The following is a 22593-nucleotide window of genomic DNA, read 5'->3' as shown; positions in this document are numbered from 1 at the left end:
GAATGTCTTATGATAGTCGTTCTCAGTCAAAAAACACTCTAATGGTTGTAATAATCCCGTGGCTGTAGTTGAAATGATGAAGCCTTTGAAATAACTCAATCAACCCCATCTAGTGGTAAATGAAATAAATGTTTGTATGTGTTAATGTTAGACACTTTTTACGTCTTCATGTTTCTTCCAGTGACTTTAGATAGAAATATGTATTTCAATGAATATATATATATATATCTTATATCATATATATATATGCCCCTCATTAACTTAATTTGTAACTAGTAATATGTTTCTTAGCAATAAAATGTACACATTGTTCTCCACAGCAGTGAGCATATGTAATGTGCTTGCATTTACATAACCTCACCACTTGAGGTCCCTCCTGATCAACAAAAAGCATAAAATTGGGCGTAAAGTGTTAAAACGCTTCTCCTTTATGTAATGGAATAAGAAACCTTGACTAGATTAACAGCTTACTTCCTTTAGGACCATCAAGATGTCTCGTGACACTCCTGAAAGAAAACATTTGTTCACTGTGTATCTTTTCGTTCTGTATCAGATTCAGCTTCTGACCACCACATGTCTCCACAAGCCCAGAACGCTGAAAGTGAACTTTTCCAAGAAAATTAATTTTCCTGCTAAGGTCACCCTGCATCATTCCAGAAACCTAGTGCCAATTAAAGGAGCAGCACCTCGTTCATACTGAGGACCAGAAACCATTATGAAGCGGGCAACTAAAACACGAGGCAGGGTTTCCTCACAGACACATGTGGGAGGACACACTACAGAGGAAAGCAGGCAGCATCAGACACACATCCCTGAGAGCTGATATGTTTCACTAAATCACTGACATTATCAACTCAGTCTAATTAGAACAAGGTTTAAGTTGGACTCAAGCTAAGGAACTATGGGAATTGTCACAAGTATTTCCCAAATTATTACGATTAAATTTTCTCTCACACGTTTTTCACAAAAACACAGTACACTTATTTATTTCACCCATAATTATAGAATCTTAATATGACTACAAATGACATATGGGAACAGGTAGGCCTCTTACTGACACAAATTCGGTTAAATTTGGTTCATACGTCACTGATTGGCTCAGTTGTTGATTTCCTCCCAAAGTGATTCTCCAGCTTTTAACAAACTCAGCTTCAGAAATTCTATTTTGCAAACTACTGGATTGACAGTGAAGGAACAAACCCTTCCACGGTCATGCCAACCCATATAAAAATCTACACACCCCGAAAATTATATGATTAATAAATGCATTGGAATTAAAATTAGTGAATATCCAAAGGCAAAACCAAATTTAAAAATCCTGTTGTTCATTCAAATGAAACATCCTCACTCTTCTCACTCTCATTCTTTCCCCTCACCCTTCTCTCTCTGAATGTTGATTGAACAAAGTGTCAGTGTGCATGCTAGGCCTCACTTCCTGTTCCCTGTTTGCTACACAGAGCTAACACAGAGCAGGTCTGTATCAGGCTGCAGCTGCTGCCCATCTGCATTCAGGCATCGTTGGGTCATGCCTGACATTCACATTCATCTGGAATGCTGCTTCTATGTTTATATGAATGAAGCAGTACTTCAGTAACTATAGGATTATAATATGTAGAAATATATAGCAAGCAATGTAAGTGTTTTAAGATGAAAGGCCAGTTGAAATTAAATTGAATAAACTCATACCTTTCTTTTATGCAAAAGCAATTGCTTTGTGATACCATCTTTATTAATTTGAAGCTGCTGACTGTAAAATGCTGTTCATCTTGACCCTCTGTGGAGTCAAAACACAAATATTAACTCCCCACACAGTAGAAAAAAACAAGGTAAGTTTCCAATACACATGCATGCTAGACAACTACCCTTAACTGAAACGAATGTGACTGTTACAGTAAATTAAATTATTTTAATTGAAATGTCCCTGTTCCTCTTCATGGATGACAATGTGTATCCTGACTCCAATACAAGATATTCCCTGCCAGATTTTTTTAATATTTTGTATTTCAGGACAAACTGCAGACTGTTTTCTGCTGGCTGAATTACAGTGTTAACCTACCATGTGCCTAGAAACCTGCATGATTCTATCTTTGCCTCAGTTTTTGTACCGTTTACAGAACACACATATCAAGCCCTCTTTAGTGTAAACATCATGACCATCTAATCAAAATGGACCCCACTGCCATACACTCTTTGAAACACTTTGGACTGGGTGCATTCACCTCTTCCAAAGCTGCCAAATAGACAACAGAAAAGGTCCTGCAAGTAATTGTTGCGCACAATACAAGCAACTGACAGTAAGTCTCACAAACTCTACCTAAATCTGCCTAAATTATTGCGCAATTGTCCATATGCAAATAGTTATGCTGTATCAAGGTCAAATGAAAAACATAGAACAATAATTGCGATTTCAAACACAATTGTATAGATTTGAGTTTTGTGTTAAATTATTTAAGATCATTTAATTCTGAACAAAAGCTGCATGCACAGGGTAAGCAGTAAAGCTGCTGGAAATGTAAAATTACGAGCTGTGTAAGTCTCTTGCAAGTCTCCAATATAAGCAAGGAAGTAAATAATAGATGATAAATGTGGAGGTTGAAGAAAGGTCTCATATGGAGCGAGCCCTGTACAGTAGCTATAAGAGATGCTTAATTTTTAAGAGAGGCACTCTTAAGGGGAGGGGTTTCTTTTATGCTGACCAAGGTTGAGGATGTGAACGTCACAGCACAGTGCAAGGGGGTCAGGGATGGTGAGGTGGAACAGGGAGAGAGAGGAGAGGAGAGGAATGTTAGTAAAAACACGATTTGGGGAGGCATAGACAGGACACTGGCATAGGTTAGAAAACAGATGGAGCAGCAGTGGAAGGCAGCGGAAGAGACGAGATAAAAGCAGCTGGGCCACGTAGCCCTCTGGGATCCTCTAGAAGAGTTTCTATAGTATAGACAGGATATATGTCCGTAGGAAGTATGACATGAAGGATAGATTTCACTAAAGCAAATCACAATCTACCACACTTTGTAGTTAGCAGACTGTAGTTGGCAACTCACTGTTTTTTCCATGTTTAACATAACAAACAGTTCAGAATTTTGAATAATCGTACATATTTACTGATGACCCAAAGCATTATGACCACATGCCTAACATAATGTTGCTCCCTGTGCTGCAAAAACAGCTAAAACACCCCAAGTCATGCACTCTACAAGACCTCTGAAGGCACCAATATGCTAGCGAACAGATCCTTTAATTCCTGTAGGTTGCGAGGTGGAGCCACCACGGATCAGACTTGTTCCAAACATATCCCACAGATGCTTGACTGGATTGAGATCTGGGTAAGTTGAAGGCCAGGGCAACATTGGTATCTCAAACCATTTCCGATCAATCTGTGCAATGTGGCAAGGCACATTATCCTGCTGAAAGACACCACATCCATCAAGAAAGCCAGTTGCCATGAAGGGGTGTACTGGTCTGCAAGAATGTTTAGATTGGCAGAACATATCAAATTAACACCTTGTGAATATCCAGACGAAGGATTTCCCAGCAGAACATTGTCCAAAGCATCACCCTCTCTCCACCAGCTTTTCTTCTTCCCACAGTGCATCCTGGTGCCATCTCTTCCCCAGGTATGTGACACATGGTGCAACAGAAAATGGTATTCACTCGACTAGCTGACCGTTCCATTCATCCAAGGTCCAGCTCGCATGTGCATTGTAGGGGCTTTCGATGGTGAACACTGGACACTTTGACTGACTTGTGGCTACGCAGCCTCATACACAGCAGAGCTCTGTGCACTTTCTGTCGTGACATATTACTCCTGTAACCATCATTAAAATCATTTGCAATTTGTGCCACAGAAGCCCTTCTGTTGATTCACAGTATCCAAGATATCCTTTGTTCACATCTCACATGGATGAGTCATGGCTGCCCAATACCCTATTCTTTGTGATTCTTGCTTCCTCAGACGACTATCTGTACATACTTACTACAGCTGACCATGAGGACCCCACAAACCTTTCCAATTCGGAGATGCTCTGGCCCAGTCAACCTGCCATTTGGCCATTATCAAAGTAAGTCTTTACACACATCTATTACTTCTGCATTCAACATATTGACTACTAGTACCGTATGTTATCCCAGTCCTTCACACAAACCACTTTTACTAGATAGTCAACATTATTCACTTCACATGAGCAGGGTTGCCAATTTTGATCAGATGGCTGGCGTGAGATTTTCAATTCCAGACAAGTCTGCACAGACATGTACACGCATATACATGTAAGCAACAGTTTTATTACCTTGTCTGTAAGGTTTGTCTGTAAATAGTCTGTAAGGTTTGCAAACGATCCCAACGCTTTTCCTGTAGCCAATCTTAGGTTTATAATGGAATAATATAGATTTGCCGTGAGTTCTTTTGCATGAGCGTGAGAGTCTGAATGCGTAAGTGTCACACCAGATACGTGAGAGCTGGCAACCAGGCATGGGGGTGGACATAATGTTTTGCCTCATCCGGGTATATATGCAATATACATAATATAAAAATGTAGTCCCGTATATACTAATTCATTAACCAATAATTATTTTTGTCTCGCAAGTGGGCCCATCTGTGTGTCAACAGCTGAAAACGGATTTGTGGGCGAGCGCCATCTCCTCTCGCCGCCGGGACGCGCATCCCGGCATGACTGCACGCGCACAGCCGTTGCCCCCCCCCCCCACTTCTCCCAGTCTGCGCGAGCCCTCTCTGTCCCTCATCGCGCTTCTGCGCATGTCCGTGTCGGCGGCAGGAAAAGAGGGGCGGCTTCGCTGTTACCGCCTAGTCTCTGACGACAGCGTATTTGGGCGATTAAAAAAATTACCAGGACAGATAAAGTTTTACATTAACTGCGCTCGTCAGCAGTAAAATGGAAAAGGTAGGTATATTGCTGATTTTTATTATCGTAGAGGAATACAAACGAGTAGAATACTGGCTACTGGTGTATGTGTCGCTCGGTTGTAAGCTCTGTACATATATCGGGTACCAAAATTCTTCATAACAAAGCTAAATCCAGTCACAAAAAGGAACCTATGACAGTAGCTAATTTGTAAAATATAAATGGATACCTGCATGAAAAACTTACCGGCTAATGCGAGTTGAATCAGTAAGCTGCATTTTAAAATACTCTTTTTCACCACAATGCATTTTTATGACAAACCGTGAGAAAATAAACACCAGTTATGCGTCGAAATACTCTCGTTAAAATTGCTAACTTAGATGAGTAACATGTATTTTACGCCATATGTTGTTGCTTAATCGCTATTTGTAGAGTGCAAATACATTACGTTGCCACTAATAGTAAAAGAATCCGTTATATGTATTGATGTTTAAGAAATAAATCTGTACATCAACAATATTTGAAATTCTTTTGTTTATATAAAGATTATACAGATTAAATTGGTGTTTGTAAAAATGTTGCTCGTTCGCGCTGGAATAATTTTCTTTTTTTGTCCGTCGAAAGGTAGAGTAGGCGACGGACGTGTGTATCGGAATATCTGCGCAAATAATGTGAAGACGGCGGCATGTTCTGATGTCGGGACCCGGCGCAGAAGCCGTCAAATAAGATCCCGCTTTGTACATTTCTGCCTTCGGAAAAAGCGCTGCCGGTTTGGTTCCTGAAGAAGCACCGGCGGGGGGGGGATCATCGTCGAGGCTGACGCCGAAGATGCCGAGGCAGCGCTCCGCGGCCAGCCCACGAGGCTGTCTGTACGCCGTCACGCTGCTGCTCGTCCTACCCAGGTGCATGCTGTCCATTCGGGCCGACAAAAACCTGGTGAACAAGGACGAGGTTTTCAGCGCCACGGTCAACGCCACCGTGTCGGACTCCAAAGGCAACCTCAAGCAGATTTTGTCCAAGGACGACGGCAGGTACGGGCAGAACTCACCCAGGAGCGAGGCGAGGGGGATCGTGATTGCACCTGCTGCTGTCCACGGCGGTGAGTTTGCCCTACTGATCCTGGCTTATGGTCGAGGTTCGGGACGGTCTGTTCTGGCCACTTTCGTGGCCTTGTGGGTCTGGCTGAATATGCCTTAATTAACACGTGATAGACGGCGCTGTCGCCGGATTAGATAACTATATTTTAAAATGATCATTTAAACTGTTTTGGAGTTGGATGTGATACAAAAACAGCGTGTCCTCCTCGCAGCCCCCGGGGGCTAGGGTCGAGCACATCGATTTTAAAGCCCAACAAGTCAGAATTGTGAAAGACATTACATAGTATTCTGATAAGAGAATTATATAACTGTCTGCTTGTAGTTTGTAGTTTGTGCCTAATTGCTGTTGGTGAATGACCAGGTAATTATTTTTTTGTGAGTTACGAGACCCCGCCCATCAGAAATCTGCTGTGATGTTATTTCTCAATATTGACGAGGAATGGTAGAGGTCTAATAGTGTAAATTAATGCAGGCTGACGTGCTGTGGTCGAGGCCAGGTGAAACCTGACCCTCTCTTCCCGCAGTCTCTGCCCAGGCTTCTCCATAAAGTCATTACCAGTGCTAGGGCCGGAGCTGTTGCCTTCCCCGTCCGTGTGTCTCCGGTTTCCTGTTTTAGGCTGTTGTGTTTTGCCGAGGCTCCCAGCATTGCCTTGTCTTGCCTTTTATCGTGTTGTATCTCGTAACAGACGTGAACGCGATACTTGATGTGACGGGGAGTAGGCCAAAAAACAGCGTCGCAATTCCAGATCCGTCATAATGGGCGAATTCTCGTTGTTACGAACGTTTCTCGTTGTTAGTGCAGCAGTAAGGCCTATAATACACGCGTGCTTTGAGTCATGGTAACGATTACATCAAAACACACAATATCCCTGGAATGATTTTATGGAGAAAACAGGATTATAGGCAGTAGTGTCGTCATCCATGACGTGATTGGTGGTTAAAGTTTTGGGAGGGGAGAGGTATAAAACCCCCCCCATAAAAACTACCAATTCTGATTTGCTTTGGTAAAGTATGCAACGATATTTAGAAATGGACGTTTCTTTAGTCAAAGGCATTAACAAAACGGTGAAATGCAAATGTAACTGATTTAAAAATCCATTAACTTATAGTTGTGGTGTGAAGGCACTGTATCCTCTTTAGTCCATCCATCTTCTGACCAGTTGTCCTAGTCAGGATCACGGGGCCTGTACACTATACCAGGCAGCATCAGGCTGGCTGACAGGGCATGTACACGTGCACGATAGTACCCAGGGCAATTTAGAGATGTCCATTACCCTAACCACATCTTTTTGACTGCAGGAGGAAACCCATACAAACAGTGCAACTGGGATTCAAACACCCTTTCCTGCAGGTGTCATGGTTTGCTGCTACCCATTGAACACTCTTGAGTACATTCGTTTATGTTTATTTGGAAAAATGAGGCAGAAAGAGAAAGCCAGACAAATATGTCTTGTTTTGGGTATTTTTTTTATGCTACTCTTGCAGATTACCAAACATTTACATAAAAAGTGGACTGACACTCTGCTCATCTGCAAATTATAATTGTGCATTCAATTGAGCTGCTTGAATACAATATTTCGTGCGGTCTGTAAGGGAAGGAAATTGCCGGAAGCCTGTTTCTGCTCTGTTTAGTTTCCTTTGTATAGACATACTCTGTGCGACAGTTTTGAACCTTAAAACCAATGAAAGGAGGTGTGTTTTCCATCATTGCTTCACAAAAAAAAACTCTAACTGTGTATGGGGTCTGTTGGCCTTTGTGTGTGAATTTGGATGTCCCTGTGTGCCCTGTGATTGGACTGGCGTTATCTCCAGAGTGTTCCTCTAATGTTCAGGGCCCTTTGTGTGTTAAAGTGGGTGTTTCTGAATGTTCTGTGTTTGAACTGGCGTTATGTCTACATTGCTACTGGTGTTGTGTCCAGTGATTTCTCAAATAGACTCCCTGTTATCTTAGTTGGTCCATTGTTTAGTCAAAATGGATTTATGAATATACTATATGTATTTGATGCTGTTGGAGTATCATTACAGTTGTACATATGCACACTTACTGACTGACTTTTTAATATATTTGTTAGTTAGTAGATAAAGTATTCAAAGCACTAATAGACTATGTGGATTTAATGTTTTTCCACCCTTGGGCTAATGTGTGGTTGACTCCCCTTTTTTGCATACCATCGTTCATTTGCAAACCAGGGGTTGACAAACTCAGACATGCCCTGGCTTGGAAGAGGCAGGATACTGAGTATCAGCCAGCCTCTGAATATACCCCATATCCTTATTTTGTGACAAAGGCTTGAGATCACTGCTAAATCCTAGTATGCGCTTCCAGACGTGTATTGATGAGCTGCCAGACAGGTGTATTAACTTCCCTGTGGTGGAGTCATGCTTTTGGTCCCCTGTGGGCCATTATCCATATTCATATCTCAGAATGAATGGAAATGTATAAAGTCCTTGCAGGCCGGGCATTACGGGTAATGTGGGGCGAGGTTTCCTTCAATATTTTCAGTTGTCTCCTAAGCTTATTTTTGCATGCCTCCGTGTTTAGTGCCATCAGATGCCTTTATTAATGCAGCAAATGGAAGGGAAACAACATTTCAAAGGGTGCTTTTGAAGGGTACAGAGAAGGATGAGGCGTTTTGAGGTTAGCATTTAAATTCCATTGCTTCGTTATTTTTGGGGGTTTGTGTGAGTCATGTGCAGAACGTGGAAGGAAAAAGAAGCATGTTAGCCCTGTGATATCAGCCAGTTATACGTTAACTCCTCATTGCTATGGTAACCAAAGGACAAAGTGGACAGAAGCAGAGGGTATCCTGCAGGGTGTACTCTGGAGGCAGCAGGCTGTTGTCTGGGCTACCGATAACATGAAAGTCTGGGTCTCTGCACAGGCACTGAAACTGTCTCCTAAGCAGGTAAGTGAACAGAGAGCAGGCATTTTTAATTTTCGTGTAGTCATATATAACACCTCATAGCATAACCTGGGTAGGTTGGAACACCAGTTAAAGTATCTCGAATTTCATCTATGGTTTCAATTTCCTTAAATAGTCCTAGTAGTCTTATTTTGTCAGTTAGGAATTACAGCCTTTTGGTTTTTTAAGCTTTGCCCTTTTTTTTTGTTGAGTGGCTGCTAGAATTTGATGTAATTATAAGTCCCCCGCCCCCGGCAAGCGAAAAATAAAAAATAACTTTATTAAAGTTTCCTGCCAGTACTGAGGTTTTGGTTACTTACATGGTCATACATTAGTCGTTGGGGTCCCTTTCTGTGAGCCATTTTCATTTTTGGGGTCTCTCTGGCTTAAGGGTTTAGACCACTAGACCTTAGTGTGTTTATGGGGCTGACGTGAAGGTAACCTTGAGTTTCACCCTGGAGGTCGACTGAAAGCTTTTTGGTTGAAATGTCAAGTGTGTCTGTACAGTATAAGAGGGCTTATTTATGCAGCTGTAACCAGGGGAATCAGCACAAGTAGTAAGCAGGGGAATAGACATGGGGGATAATCAGTTTTCTTACTGTATTGTCATGTTTTTCTGTCTGTCACAGTTGTATTTTTATTCTTCTCAGAGTGGTTTTCACTCTTTCCCCCTCTCACTGTTGTCTGTACTCCTATCCAGAACTCCACCAGTAGCCTCCCCTTAGCTTTTATTGTGACCCATCCTTCCTGTGTCTATGCTTAGCTTACTACTGAGCACATTCATCATTCTCACATGAGCTGTATTTGGTAGATTCACTGTGATTTGTTTAAAGATTGGTCTGCTATGACTTCTGCAGTTTAGGTTTCTGCTGTGTTTTTCCTCACTGTCCCATACCTACAGTGGCATAAATAAAAGCGATGTCGTGCAATTACAGAAATACTGTGGCACTTAAATGGGCTTCTCTTTTAGCGTAGCTGCTGGAGGTTTTAAGTGGAATGAAGAATATGTATGGGCCGCTTGCCAAAGCTGGCTTAAAAACAGTGATGCACTTGGCTTTTACATAAGACTGATGCTACTTGTTTCACATTTGCATTTTTAGAATCGCTTGTGTTCAGGAAAACCAGAGTCGAAGGTTAGGCATATGGCTGAGATAGTGAGTGATTCTTGCTCAATCAACTTGTGTACCATGTGAGACCAAGAAATGAGCAACCTTTGAACGACTCCGCTGGACTGCTTCCTCCCCCAACTGCCCGCTGCCCAGAGTCTTCTCACCAGCTGGTGTGTCTGTCATGCGGACAGACAGTCTGGCAGGGATCTCTTAATAAACACACAGCCAATAGGATTCTAGACAGTCATGACACAGCAAGTGAAATAAAGGACAGATTATTCTTAGCCCATGCTGTAGGAATCTGAGAGTGCAAAGCCAGTAGGATATCGGGACAATTTTAGAAAGAGAGAGAAAGAGAAAAAGCAGAGTCCCTGCTGAAATAGGACTTGTGCCTTTTATTGACGGTGGCATACTGAAAATGTAGCCCAAATACACTCTGTTGAGGCATGACTTGGGGAAATAAAAAATAAATAAATAAATAAATGCACGTGTCATTGGAGGAATCAATGCATGACAGAAAAGAAACGGCAGCATATTCTCTGTTTTTTCATTATTTATTTATATATATATATATATATAATATATATATATATATATAACACACACACACACACATTATTTTGCCATATATTACTGTATATTAGCACCATCAGAATTAATGAACAGTTTATTTGTATTTACTGAACCCAGTACATTACAGTATAAATGTGTATTTGGTGAATAAGGTGTATAAGGTTTAAGCCTGGATTCATAGAAGGAGATTTACTCACAAAAGGTCAGAACAAAAGTCAGTGGTTTCTGAAAGTTGTTTGGCAGATGTGCAGCAAGCAGATCCTTGGGCTGTGGTGAGGAGAAATTTTTGGGAAAGCAGTGAAGCTGAAATGTGCTGTTATTTTGGGCCGACTTGGTCAAAAGGGAGTAAAGCGAATGAGGGCCTGTGCATTTGTGGTGATATCACGGCTCTTGCGGTGATGGCTGATGTCTTCAAGATGGAATACGGCGTCGAATTCCTCTGTAGTGTGGCTCCTTACGAATCCTAATACTTCACTTGTATAAATTTGAAGGACACTTCCAGTGTCCTCAGAGCTCATAAATATCCTCTTATTCTTTACAGGGTGCCTGAGAATTATGAAACCAAACCAACATGATTACTCATGTTTATGTAAGATGACCATGGAATTTAAATTTAATGTTTAATTGCATTGCACCATGGAATTGCATTTTATTTATTACATTCTAAGAGCCATTAATGAATTTATTTAAAAGATTTTATGCCTTTTTTTGTTTGTTTGGCTAGTGGTAAGGAATTGCAGATCATTTTTATTGGCTATTCAGAATAATTTGCAGTGTACATGTATATTTGTAATTAGTATATATAATTAATTATAACTTAAAAGGATTTGGAATGGCAATAATTTCACCTTTACAATATTGTTATCCATAAGAATACTTATGCTACTGTCTCTCCATCGGTTTCCAGGAACTCCTAATCCAGTGTTTAAAAAAAAAAAAAAAAAAGTGCTGAGCTACATTTTGTAAACACAGGTCTCCTGGGGGCTGCTAAAGCCCACAAAGATGCATTGCTGCCTTGGACGTGTGTCCAGGTACAGAATTGTGTTCCTGCATATCCAGACTCCTCACATTGTGTGTCTAGGTGATTCATACATTCACTTGCTTACATTTTTGTGTTTCCCTGTGTCATTCATATTCTTCTGGCTGTGGGCCTGGAACTGGTTGGGGTGTGATGCAGTAGCTTCCGTGTGACGTGTTTGTTGCGCAGCCCCAGGTGCGGACGTCTGCACGACCTTGTCATCTGGCTGACAGGAGTCGGACTGGGACTCCCGCCGAGCTCAGTGCAGGCCAAACCATTGGGTGCAGGAAACTTCTTGAGCTGTAGGCTCATCAGCCGTGGCTCCACCGAGGTGGAAAAAAACGACAGTGGCTTAATGGACCATCAGCAGCACTCGCCACATTTAAGCATTTCTCTGCCAATCGTGCCATCCCTCAAAGACTGTGGATGCAATTGTGGACGTAGAGGGTTCCGGTGCTGTTGTCACAGCCGCACTGTGGTTTTTGAAAGCTGCCTAGAGGCTACAGCTGGCATTGCGGTGAGAGAGACAGAAGTTGTACACAGCAGTTACACTGGAAACAGTGCTTCGCGGCCAAAGATTTTGCATGCTGGCAAGAAGGAGCAAGTTTTCTGCATAGGCTTGCCAGCATGAGAGTCATCTTCTGCTTTTGTTAAAGTTTTTTTTTAATTCTGAGAAGTAGTTTTCTCTCTTTCTGCTATGAGTTTGACTTCAGTATTTGGGCATCATGGTTGCTTTGTCCTGTTTCCACCTTGGCGAATGTTCTGGTGCCAGCTGTAAATGAGTCTCCTTTGTGCTCATTTGGCTTCTCTGATTAATTTTTCCCTCTTACAAGTCATGTGCTGACATGTGCTTATAGAATGCATTGGAGAACATGTTAGTGGGTCAGAGTGGATACATTCCTCATGCAGCTGTTTACCCATTATCTAGGTAGGTCACCTTTGGTTAGGGGGTCGTGAATACTGAATACCAGTTTGAGGTGTATGTCCAGGCAAAGAGGCTGGTGCAGGAACCCCTCTTGGGGAAACCTTTGTCCACATCCTAGAGGCTAGATTTCAAGTTCAGTCAATATCCCCCTCCCTCTTTTCTTGATCATCCTGATCCTTCTCTTGCCTTTTTTCAAATTAGTATTGATGGCAGCCAGGCCTCTGAGGAATTCTGGATGACCAAAGGAAGCTATTGTGCACCAGGTATTTATTGTCCATGTTGCAGTTTTTACAGTAAGATTGTTGTATTTTTCTGCTTGTTGGGTGGTTTTATTTTTCTGTTTCACATTGCCAAGGAAGGCTGGGACAAGAAAGTCGTTGTCTCCATACATTGATCACCTGGGGAGTGAATTAGCTTCAGCTTTGAGCTGCAGGATTTAAGTGCATTATGTAGGATGAGTTCCCTTCCAGGGCCACTTCTAGGGCTGCTCTGTGAATGCTACTTTGTGGAGGTGGATTCGAATCTGGTTGAAATCAATGTACTTCCTGTCATAGGCCTAAACATTTGCCCACGCGTAAATGATTTACAGTAAAGTCATTCTCAGGAGAAGGAAACTGGAGTAATGGCAAGGTGGGATATCATTGATGGTGATGGATGTGGACAGGAATCCACTCAGATTATCAAGGAGAGGTTTCTTCTTTTTTTGATGCTGTACACGTTGGGCCTGTTCACTTCCTGCTTGGTGTAATAACATTTGCTTTTTTACACATGGAGAAACAAAGTCTGCACTATGCACATTGATAATGATGATGACTCTCTCTCTAGAAAAATTATTTCAGTATTTATGATATTGATTGTTTTTTTTTTCACCTTGGCCTGGATCCAAGGGAAGATTAACTGCAGTGTCTTTTTGTTTGGTTTTCTTGACCTTTAGGTGTGAAGAAGATAAAAACGGCAAAGGCTGGGTTTGTAGTGTTGGTGGGGGGCTGCTGCAATTAGGGAGAGCTGCTCAATTCAGTAAGGGCTCATGGGTACCTGAGTGAAGGGCATTACAGCAGATGTCACTGGTCCTGTCTTGGTGTCGACATACAGCCATTTCCAATGACAATTCTGCCATGACGTCTTATTGCTGTACCTAACCCATGCGTTTGTGTGTATTGGCTTTTATATTTGTGCATAAGTAGTAAAACATACAGCTTTTGGGCTGGTTTGTAGTACCAATTGAAGCTATCTCTGGTTGTCAGGTTAGGTGACCTGTAGTTGTATGAAGGTTTACCACTGAGCATTGGCTGATTACGTGAATCTTGTCAACTAGGATTGGGTATCGTTTGGATGTTATCGATTCCGATTCCAGTTCTGCTTATCAATTCTGGTTCTTATCCATTCCCCATTTCTATTCCATAAAGGTAAAAAAAGGGGGACAAATGTTTAAACAACAAAAAATACATTTTTATATTTTGTTACTTTTTATATGCTTTCTGTATGCTTTGTAATTTTTCAGTTTTTTGAAGGCATTATTAATGGTAAGTGGTAGAACGGGGAAATCACAAACTATTTTAGCACGATTTAAGAACAATCAGCTTGTTTTGTGCCAGTCTTTAACACAATTTCTTCTTAATCCTCATCGCTATTGCAATCGTCATCAGATGAATTCATTTTGGCACCTCTATTGGGAAATTATTTAACTTCTAGTTTCCTGGGAAGAAAAATGAGTGTGACTTTGTGCACATACAAACGTCGTGATTTCACATGCTCTTTTGTCATTCTTGATTGGTGTTTCCACATGAGACTTATCTCTGCGGCGAATGAACTCTTCATTGGCATATCAATAGCCAGTCACACTTGGGGGTGTGTCCTCAGGTAAGACAGGTAAGATTATTTTAATTCAGTGGAAACCGCTTATAGTAGAGCATGGTAATAGTGATTGACTGCTTATTTGGATAAAAAAAACTTCAGACAGAATCATTCTTGTACAGATACTGCTTACAAACTTTGCTTATAGTAATCTGCTTACAGTGTTCATTTTGGGGTTTTTTGTACATAATATATGGAAAAATTAGACTACGGTAATTTATTCTTTTTTACTTTTGTCTTGTGGTAATTCATCTGTTTCTGGCTAGCTACCTGCTGCGTGCATTTACGGGAAAAAGAAAGTAATATTCTGTCATTGAAAAATATAGACTCATCAAACCATACGATAAACTGCCAAGCGAGATGCAGAAGCAAAACCACAATAAATTAATTTGTACAATACTGTAATTTGAAAGACTCAGTAAATAGTATTTATATCTTTCTTAAGTATGTCTGATGTAAACAAATTAAGTTATTTAGGTTGTTTTGCACACTTAAGAAAATCCGCCTTGAGAGCATGTTGTAATTTGTATATATTTAATGAAAATGCTGATTTACTGCGTTATTTCTGAGAACGCATTTTTAATTGGACAGATTAAGGTTTCGAATTATGGATTTTTCAAATATATGCAACAAGCACTGACGGAGATAACGATGTAAGATTCACGCATTTAAAAGCATCTTCTAAGTTAAGGTGCTTGTGTCTTAGCCGACTCCAGAGGAGATAACTGGCCTTTGGCCAAAGCAGCATCGATTTAGGACAAGTAATTTCAGCAGTCCTGTAATTTAAGAATAGATTCGATGTGTGTCAGTTCTTGTTTTTTTTTTTTTTTTTTTTAAATAAACTACACTTCTGACCGTTCACTGTCATGTTTCACACTGTTGTCATGCATGCTTGCTTGTTGCACGTTGATGCATGATGTATTCACCAAAAACCTGAACCATGCATATGTATGGTGGTTAGGAACGGGTAAGCAGAAAACGATAATTGGCTACCCGGTAATGGATTTTTTCTTATTGGTTCTAATTTGGAACCTACTTTCAGTTCCCAGCCCTAGTCAGAACTTATGTACATTTTGTGTGTGGTGCTTCAAGTCGGCTTTGCAATGGTGTCATGTCTCTGTTGTAGCCCATTAAGCAGAAGTAGGAGACTTGCGAAACATTGCCAACTTAAAGCTGGGATAGATATGAAGTCATGCAGTGCTCCTGAACTGAAACCACTTCCTGTTGAAATATAATGGTTTGCATTTCAAGACGGTTTTGAAATTGAGAAATACAATTCAGAATCCTGCCTATATGTGCACAGTGTCTGGAATATCCCCCCACAAAAAAAAAAAAAAAAAAAATATGGCTTGGAACCTGTGATGCTTGAGGCTTCTTGGGGTAGCTGAAGCAGCCAGACTGACTGAAGTGAACCTCAGGGTGCGGTTGGTACCATTGACCTGTACTCTTTATTACTGGCAGTGGAAGGTTTCAAAAGTTTACTACACAATGCCATGACATACATAGCATTACAACAGTAACAGGATTAAAAATGGGTGTCTGTCCATTACATGGATGGATGGGGAAAAAAAATAAAATATGCATAATTAAAATAAAATATGCTGCATTGTAACTTCCACCTTTTTTCCATTGAAACTTTTTAACATGGAAAAATTCTTTATCAAATGTTTTATTCATGTCTTTCACATTCAGTGGGATGTCATACACAGCTTATATTTCATTAAATTGCATTTCATATATTACAGTATGAGAAAGTGAACAATGCTTTGAATGTTCTGTTTCCTAAAGTTAGTCATAAAAAACATGCACGTTTTAAATAATGTTGATTTTAAAAGCAAATAAGCTATATTAAAAAGTCAAGAGTTGGTACCACAGACACAGAAATGTTTGTACAATTACTCCTTATTAATGATAGGTATAATACGAAAAGCTAGTTATAAAATTAATATCTAATAATCCAAATTAATGTCCAGGCAAAGTGTTGACAGGCTGTATAAAAACATTAGAGCTATTTTTAGGAATGGGCCGATCCGCATGTTTTCAGCTCTGCTCTGACTCTGATACACAACTGCTGATAATGATACAGATTCTCTCTCTGTTTACTTCAATATTTTTTTTTATATATATATATATATATATATATATATATATATATATAGTAAATGAAATGAACAAAGGGAGGCCAAAATGTTTTTTATTAGGCTTCTATAAACGTACATAACGTACTGCTCCACCTCATTTGTATGTCTTGTTTTAAGTGTTTTTGTGGTATTTTGTGGTTCAATTTAAAAGTGAGGATATGCAAGTGGCGAATGCTTAAAATGCCCCATAGTTATTCTCCCACTACCAGCAGTGTCACTTACATTTCATTGCGATAGCAGCCCCTCATGTATCACTAGCTGTAGCAAGTCCGCAAAACAACCCAAGCTAGTGACTCCCGAATCATCCATGGCTTTTTTCATATTACTCGCATAATTGCCTGCACTTTTACTGGGATTTTCCACTAAATGCTACTCCAACCTCTCAAACCTTTGTTTTTACAAAGACTGCAAATTTCTGTGCTACTAGTTGCTGTTAAAAACATAAAATACTTCCACTGTCACCCCCTTATCTGCTGTTTCTATGCTTCTCTTGCTGCGAGGGGTATTCACATTACGTCACAGCAGAAGGAAGTCACTGCGCTCCCACCCACTGAGTACCAAATAGACTGAGTGGCAGCATCAGGGTTCAGCTTGAAAGCTGCTTAAAAACATCTAAACCGTAAAAGAACTGTCGTGCGATTGACTGTACACACTATTCTATTTCTTGTTAAATCTGTCTTTTTAGTGACTGCCAAAATCTTAAGCAGTTAGTTATCAGACATAGATTGGGCACATATGGCCGATACCCAATCCGTCAAATAGGTCTGGGTCGGTGCATCTCTACCTATTTTCGTCTTCTGGGCTCCTCCTGCTGACTGTTTGCTTCCTTTGATCTCTACACCCATCTGCTTCTACTGACTTCAGGCTGATGATGTATAAACTGAACTAGGAGACTTGAGGAATCTTTCACAGTTGGCCCACCGGGTAAGGTGTAGCCCACCTATACAGCCCTGTACTCATTGATAAAAATCTGATGCTTCAGGGCTTTCTGTCTTCAGACTGAGTGAACAGTTACTGATGACCATGTTTAGGCTCAAAAGTCAAAACTCTGCTTTATGAGATTGAAGCCTCCCACCTACTGTCTGACTCTTAACCTTTGGCCTTCCACCCATCCCACTGTGTTTCAAAGACACATGTACTGTATGTCTTCTTGTCATGCATATAGCTGTAGCTGGTAATCATCTTCACGGTATTAGCAGCTTGTTATTGGATAAAACAGCCTTACCTATGACTGCTTACTGCTTGACTGGGATAGAAGTGCCACTGAAGTCATCTTCCAGGCAGGTGTGCTCTCATCCCTTTTCTCCCTGTCTTTCCTTTCCTGTAATCTTTCCCCTCTCTCTGGCACTATCCCAATCCCCATATCTCCATCTACATTCTGGCAGTCCTTAATTCTCTGTCTTCAGTGGGCCCTGGTTATAGGACACAGAGGTGTGTGATAAGGTCCTCTCACATGGGCTACATGATGCACACTTTCCAGATTACTATGCACTGTTAGACATACCTTGGAAAAACAGTTTAGAAAGACCATTGTTAATGCTTTTGAACAAGAAAATGCCCTATTAATGTTCTGTTTGTTTTGTGTTGTTTTATTTTATTTATGTGAAACATTTTGTAAAGTAAATGGTGGTTTCGGAATGCATCAGTCAGAATTTACCTTTGTAGAAATTTACTGGAAATTTCAGTTTTAAGTTGCGACTATTATCCCAAATGTTTAAAATGTTTACTGCAAAATGCTGCAGATATGTTTCCGTATGACTAAGTGTGAGATCAAATGTCCCCACAGTGTGATAAAAATGTGTTATTTTGACGTTATGGGGATTATTTTTTTTTTGGTCCCCTCTGGGGAGAAACTGATCTTATAAAAATTCATGACTATCAAAAAACTAAAAATTTCAAAAAGTCTTAAATTTTGTTTGGTTACTTATCTTTAAGGTTAGAGCTGAGAAAGAGTTAGGGTTGTCGTACTTGGGATTATGGTTATGTCCATAAAAATGAAATATATGAACTGTGTAAATTTAAACAGCATGTCTGAGTTTTGCAACAGTTAAGGGCTCTCTTGCTTTAGAATAAGTGTTTTCTCATTACTTAAAAATCCTTTGTTTGTACTTGGTCATAATTAACTCCCGAGTTTCATTTGGTTTTGATTTGTGGGCACTAGAGTTTTTATTGCTCTAGTCCTTCCTAATTCATGAATTATGGCAGCAGATAGAAAATTTAGAGTACTCTTCCCCTAAATAGCTCATATAAATACAAGCTATGACCTTCTAAGAGGCTTGCGGGCTAAGCAGCAGAAATAAGTTCTGTTTGTTTGCCGCCGAACACCAGGTCCCTCTGCCGCTGAGCTTTATAGTTCACATCACAACATCTCATTTGATTGTCCTTTGCAGGGGGTTTAAAGCTGCAGCAGTTGCTCATAAAGCCCCCAAACTCAAACAATTGCTCTTCTAAATGCCATGCTTAATATCATACACTGACAAACTTTTGTGGGGAATAAAAACTGTGATAATGCTTGACCAGGTCATTCAAGGATCAGTATTGGATTATCTAGATGCATTATTGATGACTCATCGATTCTGTCTTGCCGCTGTTCCCGTTTCTGTGAAGGCAGAACCGGGTAGTTGGCATTACGACAGTTTAATTTTATGCCTTTCAGTGTAACTGCCTGTGTATCGTGCCTAGCTGTACAAAGCTTTGGTTTCTCATGTCCTCTTGGGCAAAAACCTTTCCTAGGATGATAATGATTGTAGGAATGTGTCACAGTACTGAAAGAGCTTTGTGTCATCTGTCTGCAGTGGTAGACCGTCAGGGCTGCGACCCCCACACCCGGTTCATCGTGCCCCCCAAGACTGTCCACTGGGTGGCATTGCTGCAGAGGGGCAATTGCACCTTCAAGGAGAAGATCCTCAAAGCTGCAGCCTTCAATGCATCCGCTGTGCTCATCTACAACAACTCCTCTAAGGAGGACACAGTGACCATGTCACATGAAGGTAATATCATCCCCATCTTCTGCTTTGACCTTATCAGGGATAATCAGCAGGTGAATGACATCCCTTAGCTTTTTACCCCTGATCTAGTCTGATTATGACTGATTATGATAAAATTATTATTTTGTAGTTTTCCATAGCTCTAGTCCTTGAAACTTCCACGTAAAATGTATCGGTTATCAAATTTAAACCTTTTTACCATTTTACATAATGGTAAACATCAAAAAGCAAAAATTTGAGAACACCGTTATGTGGAGGGGAAAAAAACAATATAAAAGGAAAGATATTTGCATGGGTTACTCTGTTAATTTATATAGAGCTCTCGCAACAGCCTTCTCACATGTGCAACACATTAACCTTGTCACAGTCCTCAGGAATGTTGTTTTCTTTTCCTCCCATGTCATGTGCACTCGTTGTTCTTTGCTTCATTCTGGAAACACCACATCTGGTACCAGCAGTCACACTACATTCAAAATGGATGTATGCCTATCCATCAACAGTTTTCAACCTTTCTTAAACTAGGGACCCCCAAATGAGCTTGAGACCCCCCTGTCACTCACATGACATCACAGGTAACTAAGAACTATGAATCGGGGGTGGGCCCTTGACTTTTATTACATTGCATAACGCAGCTTGCAATTTAGCAAACTGGTTACTGAGCATATGCATAACTGTATTGTTTGAGTATCAGTTTCTTGTTCTCACTTTCTGCTTTTGATCTTGCTTTTCTAAATGCAGATGCTTGAATACTGACTGGAACATAGATTCTGTAGTTAGTACAGTGTCTATACAGTAGTTTTCATGCATCTGTTTCCAATGTGAGTTGCTGCTGGAAAAGATATGTGCTTAATCAAAAAATAACTGATCTGAGTAGTTTGTTTGTTCTATACTGGATTCTCATCTGCACAATTCATGTCTGTTTTTATATGTTTTTTTATGCTGGGTTATGTATTGGTGGTCTTCAGAAGCTCAACAGTCTACCTCCCAACCACCAGATCAGTTCTAGGTTTGAGCTGTTGAATTTCCAATGGGTATTGATTACCTGAGGACCAGTGTGAGAGGGTGTTTAAAGCTGAAGTCTACAGATGAATAGGCCAGTCTAATTCTCAAGCCTCCCCCAGTGAGCTTCAGGGTAGGCCCTTAAAGGCCTCTCCACTGGTCTGGCTAATTGAGTTAAATACCGACCAGATGGCTGTGAAACCAGGCTCCACCCCCTTCCTGGCCCCATTAGCCACAGCTCATGCCAGCAATCTTGCTTCCCCCCCCCCTTTCTGTGCTACTGGAGGGGCTCCAGTATATGTCCCTGTATGCCCACACTGAGAGCAGCTTGCGATGCCTGGGGGTGCCGAAGGATGGTGGTGTTGGTGGTGGTGGTGGTGGGGGGGCTTGGGTTAAAGATGGAAACAAAGGAAAATGTTGCTGGGGAGTGATGTTTGGTGGGGTTTGCTTTACTTTTTGAATGCTTGCTGAAGTAACATTTATCTTGGGGACATTGATACAATAAACTTAACTTTTTAAAATGTGGATTGTTAGGAGTGACAGTCTGATCAGTCAGGTTCAGCTGGGGAGGAGGGGGGTGTTAGTCAAAACATGGATATAGGGCTGGATGAGGCAAGGTAAAGCTCGCATGAGGTTATCCATTTACTGTATCACAGTAGTTTTCTTTACCACCTATAATACACCAGTCTTGGATGCCCAGCATGACAACCAGTTGTAGCCCTTCTTGTAACTCAGTGGCTCTTTTCTGACTTTCCTAGTGCTGTCACTGGGCTGAACGTCTTTATTTTCATTCATTTTCATTTTTGTTAAACCTGTCTCCACTATCGTCCTCTGGGGGGGGGGGGGGGGAGTGTCCCTATCCTTTCCTTTCCTTCCATCCAAGTGTCACAAGGTTCCGTTTGGCATCTTATGACAGGTTTAATTAGTTGTTAGCTATAATAGTTTTGTATTTCTATGCTAGTTTGGTTGTGGGTTGTGGGAGTTGAGTACTCATATCCTCACAGAGGTCACGGACTTGATGCTGGTCTTACTGCTGGAACTCAGCCAGCAGGGCATTCACGGTGACCTGTTTCATCATATTCTGGACAGTTCACTCACCTCAGTCCTTTACCCCCTAGTGTAGGGAAGTGGTTAGAGCCCCGGACTCTGGACCTGTTGGCTCTAGATTTGCGTGATGTGCCAGTCCCAGTGCAGAAGGGTAGCAGGCTGAAAAACTTTGTCCGTGATTGATGTTATATTTCTCATTTCTCTAAATGTGGGATTAGTGGTATTATCTTATGGAATTCAGATTGAATGGAAATGGCGTCTGAATGTATTAGTAATAATAATCTAGGACATTCTGTATGAGTCATAGGTGTGGACAAGGGAGTCCAGCGTGGCATGGTACCTGAAAGTGATAAACTGGACAGACGTGTGGCCAGGAAGTGTTTGGTGTGAGGTTGCTGTCCCAGAGGGATTGTTTGGGGGCAACTAAAAATACAACAAAGCTGTGCGTGATTCATCAGGTTATTTTTGTGGTCAAATTCAAGCAGCTCCACATTCTGTCTTGTAGGTCCTTGGTGATATGTTGGTGCAGTGGTTAGCGCTGTTGCCTTACACCTCTGGGACCAGGGTTTGAGTGTCTCACCTCCCCCTGACCTGCATAGCACAAGCAGGTATGGGAGATCGATGGATGGATTAATGGATGGATGGGTGGACTTCCTCGGTGGGTTATTTATGCTTTTGTAAAATATCGTTACTGTTGTGGGAAAAATATATTTGAGGCATAGAAACTTTAATGGGATTAATCATCTCCTGGGGGGCAGAATAGGCCTTTATTGAAATGCAGGGCTGTTTGAGCATTGTTGACCAGCATGATGCAAACTGTCAGTACGGCTGGCTTTTGCTCACCAATCAGCTGAAGCTCACACACTCTTCCATGTACTGGTGAATGAAATATCTACCTGGGTGTGTTTTTATTTTTGCAGTGCTCCCACTCTGACAACAGCCTAGCCCTACTCTGTCTCACACTTGTTAAACCATATGATGCGTTGTGTAGCAGTTTGCTGTCACAGAGCATACTCCAGGTGTTCACCAAACAAAGTAGGTAGATGTAGAAGAGGGTGTCACTGGAATCTCTCTGGAA

The 22593-nt window shown here is 41.1% G+C and overlaps 1 protein-coding gene across 3 annotated transcripts in view; it reads left to right on the top strand.

The window, feature by feature from the left end:
* The first annotated feature begins 5690 nt into the window (after positions 1 to 5690).
* The window catches only part of rnf130 (ring finger protein 130), a 43632-nt gene continuing 26729 nt past the window's right edge, over positions 5691 to 22593 (top strand). For all 3 annotated transcript variants that reach the window (XM_049029733.1, XM_049029732.1, XM_049029734.1), the window contains exons 1-2: positions 5691 to 5961; positions 19278 to 19472. In XM_049029733.1, the coding sequence (XP_048885690.1) occupies positions 5691 to 5961; positions 19278 to 19472 (466 nt within the window). The remainder of the gene's footprint in view (positions 5962 to 19277; positions 19473 to 22593) is intronic.

The sequence above is a fragment of the Brienomyrus brachyistius genome, chromosome 10 (genome assembly GCF_023856365.1).
Source record: "Brienomyrus brachyistius isolate T26 chromosome 10, BBRACH_0.4, whole genome shotgun sequence".
NCBI lineage: Eukaryota > Metazoa > Chordata > Actinopteri > Osteoglossiformes > Mormyridae > Brienomyrus > Brienomyrus brachyistius.
Note: the sequence above shows the minus strand (reverse complement) of the source record. Positions and strands in the feature narration are given on the sequence as shown.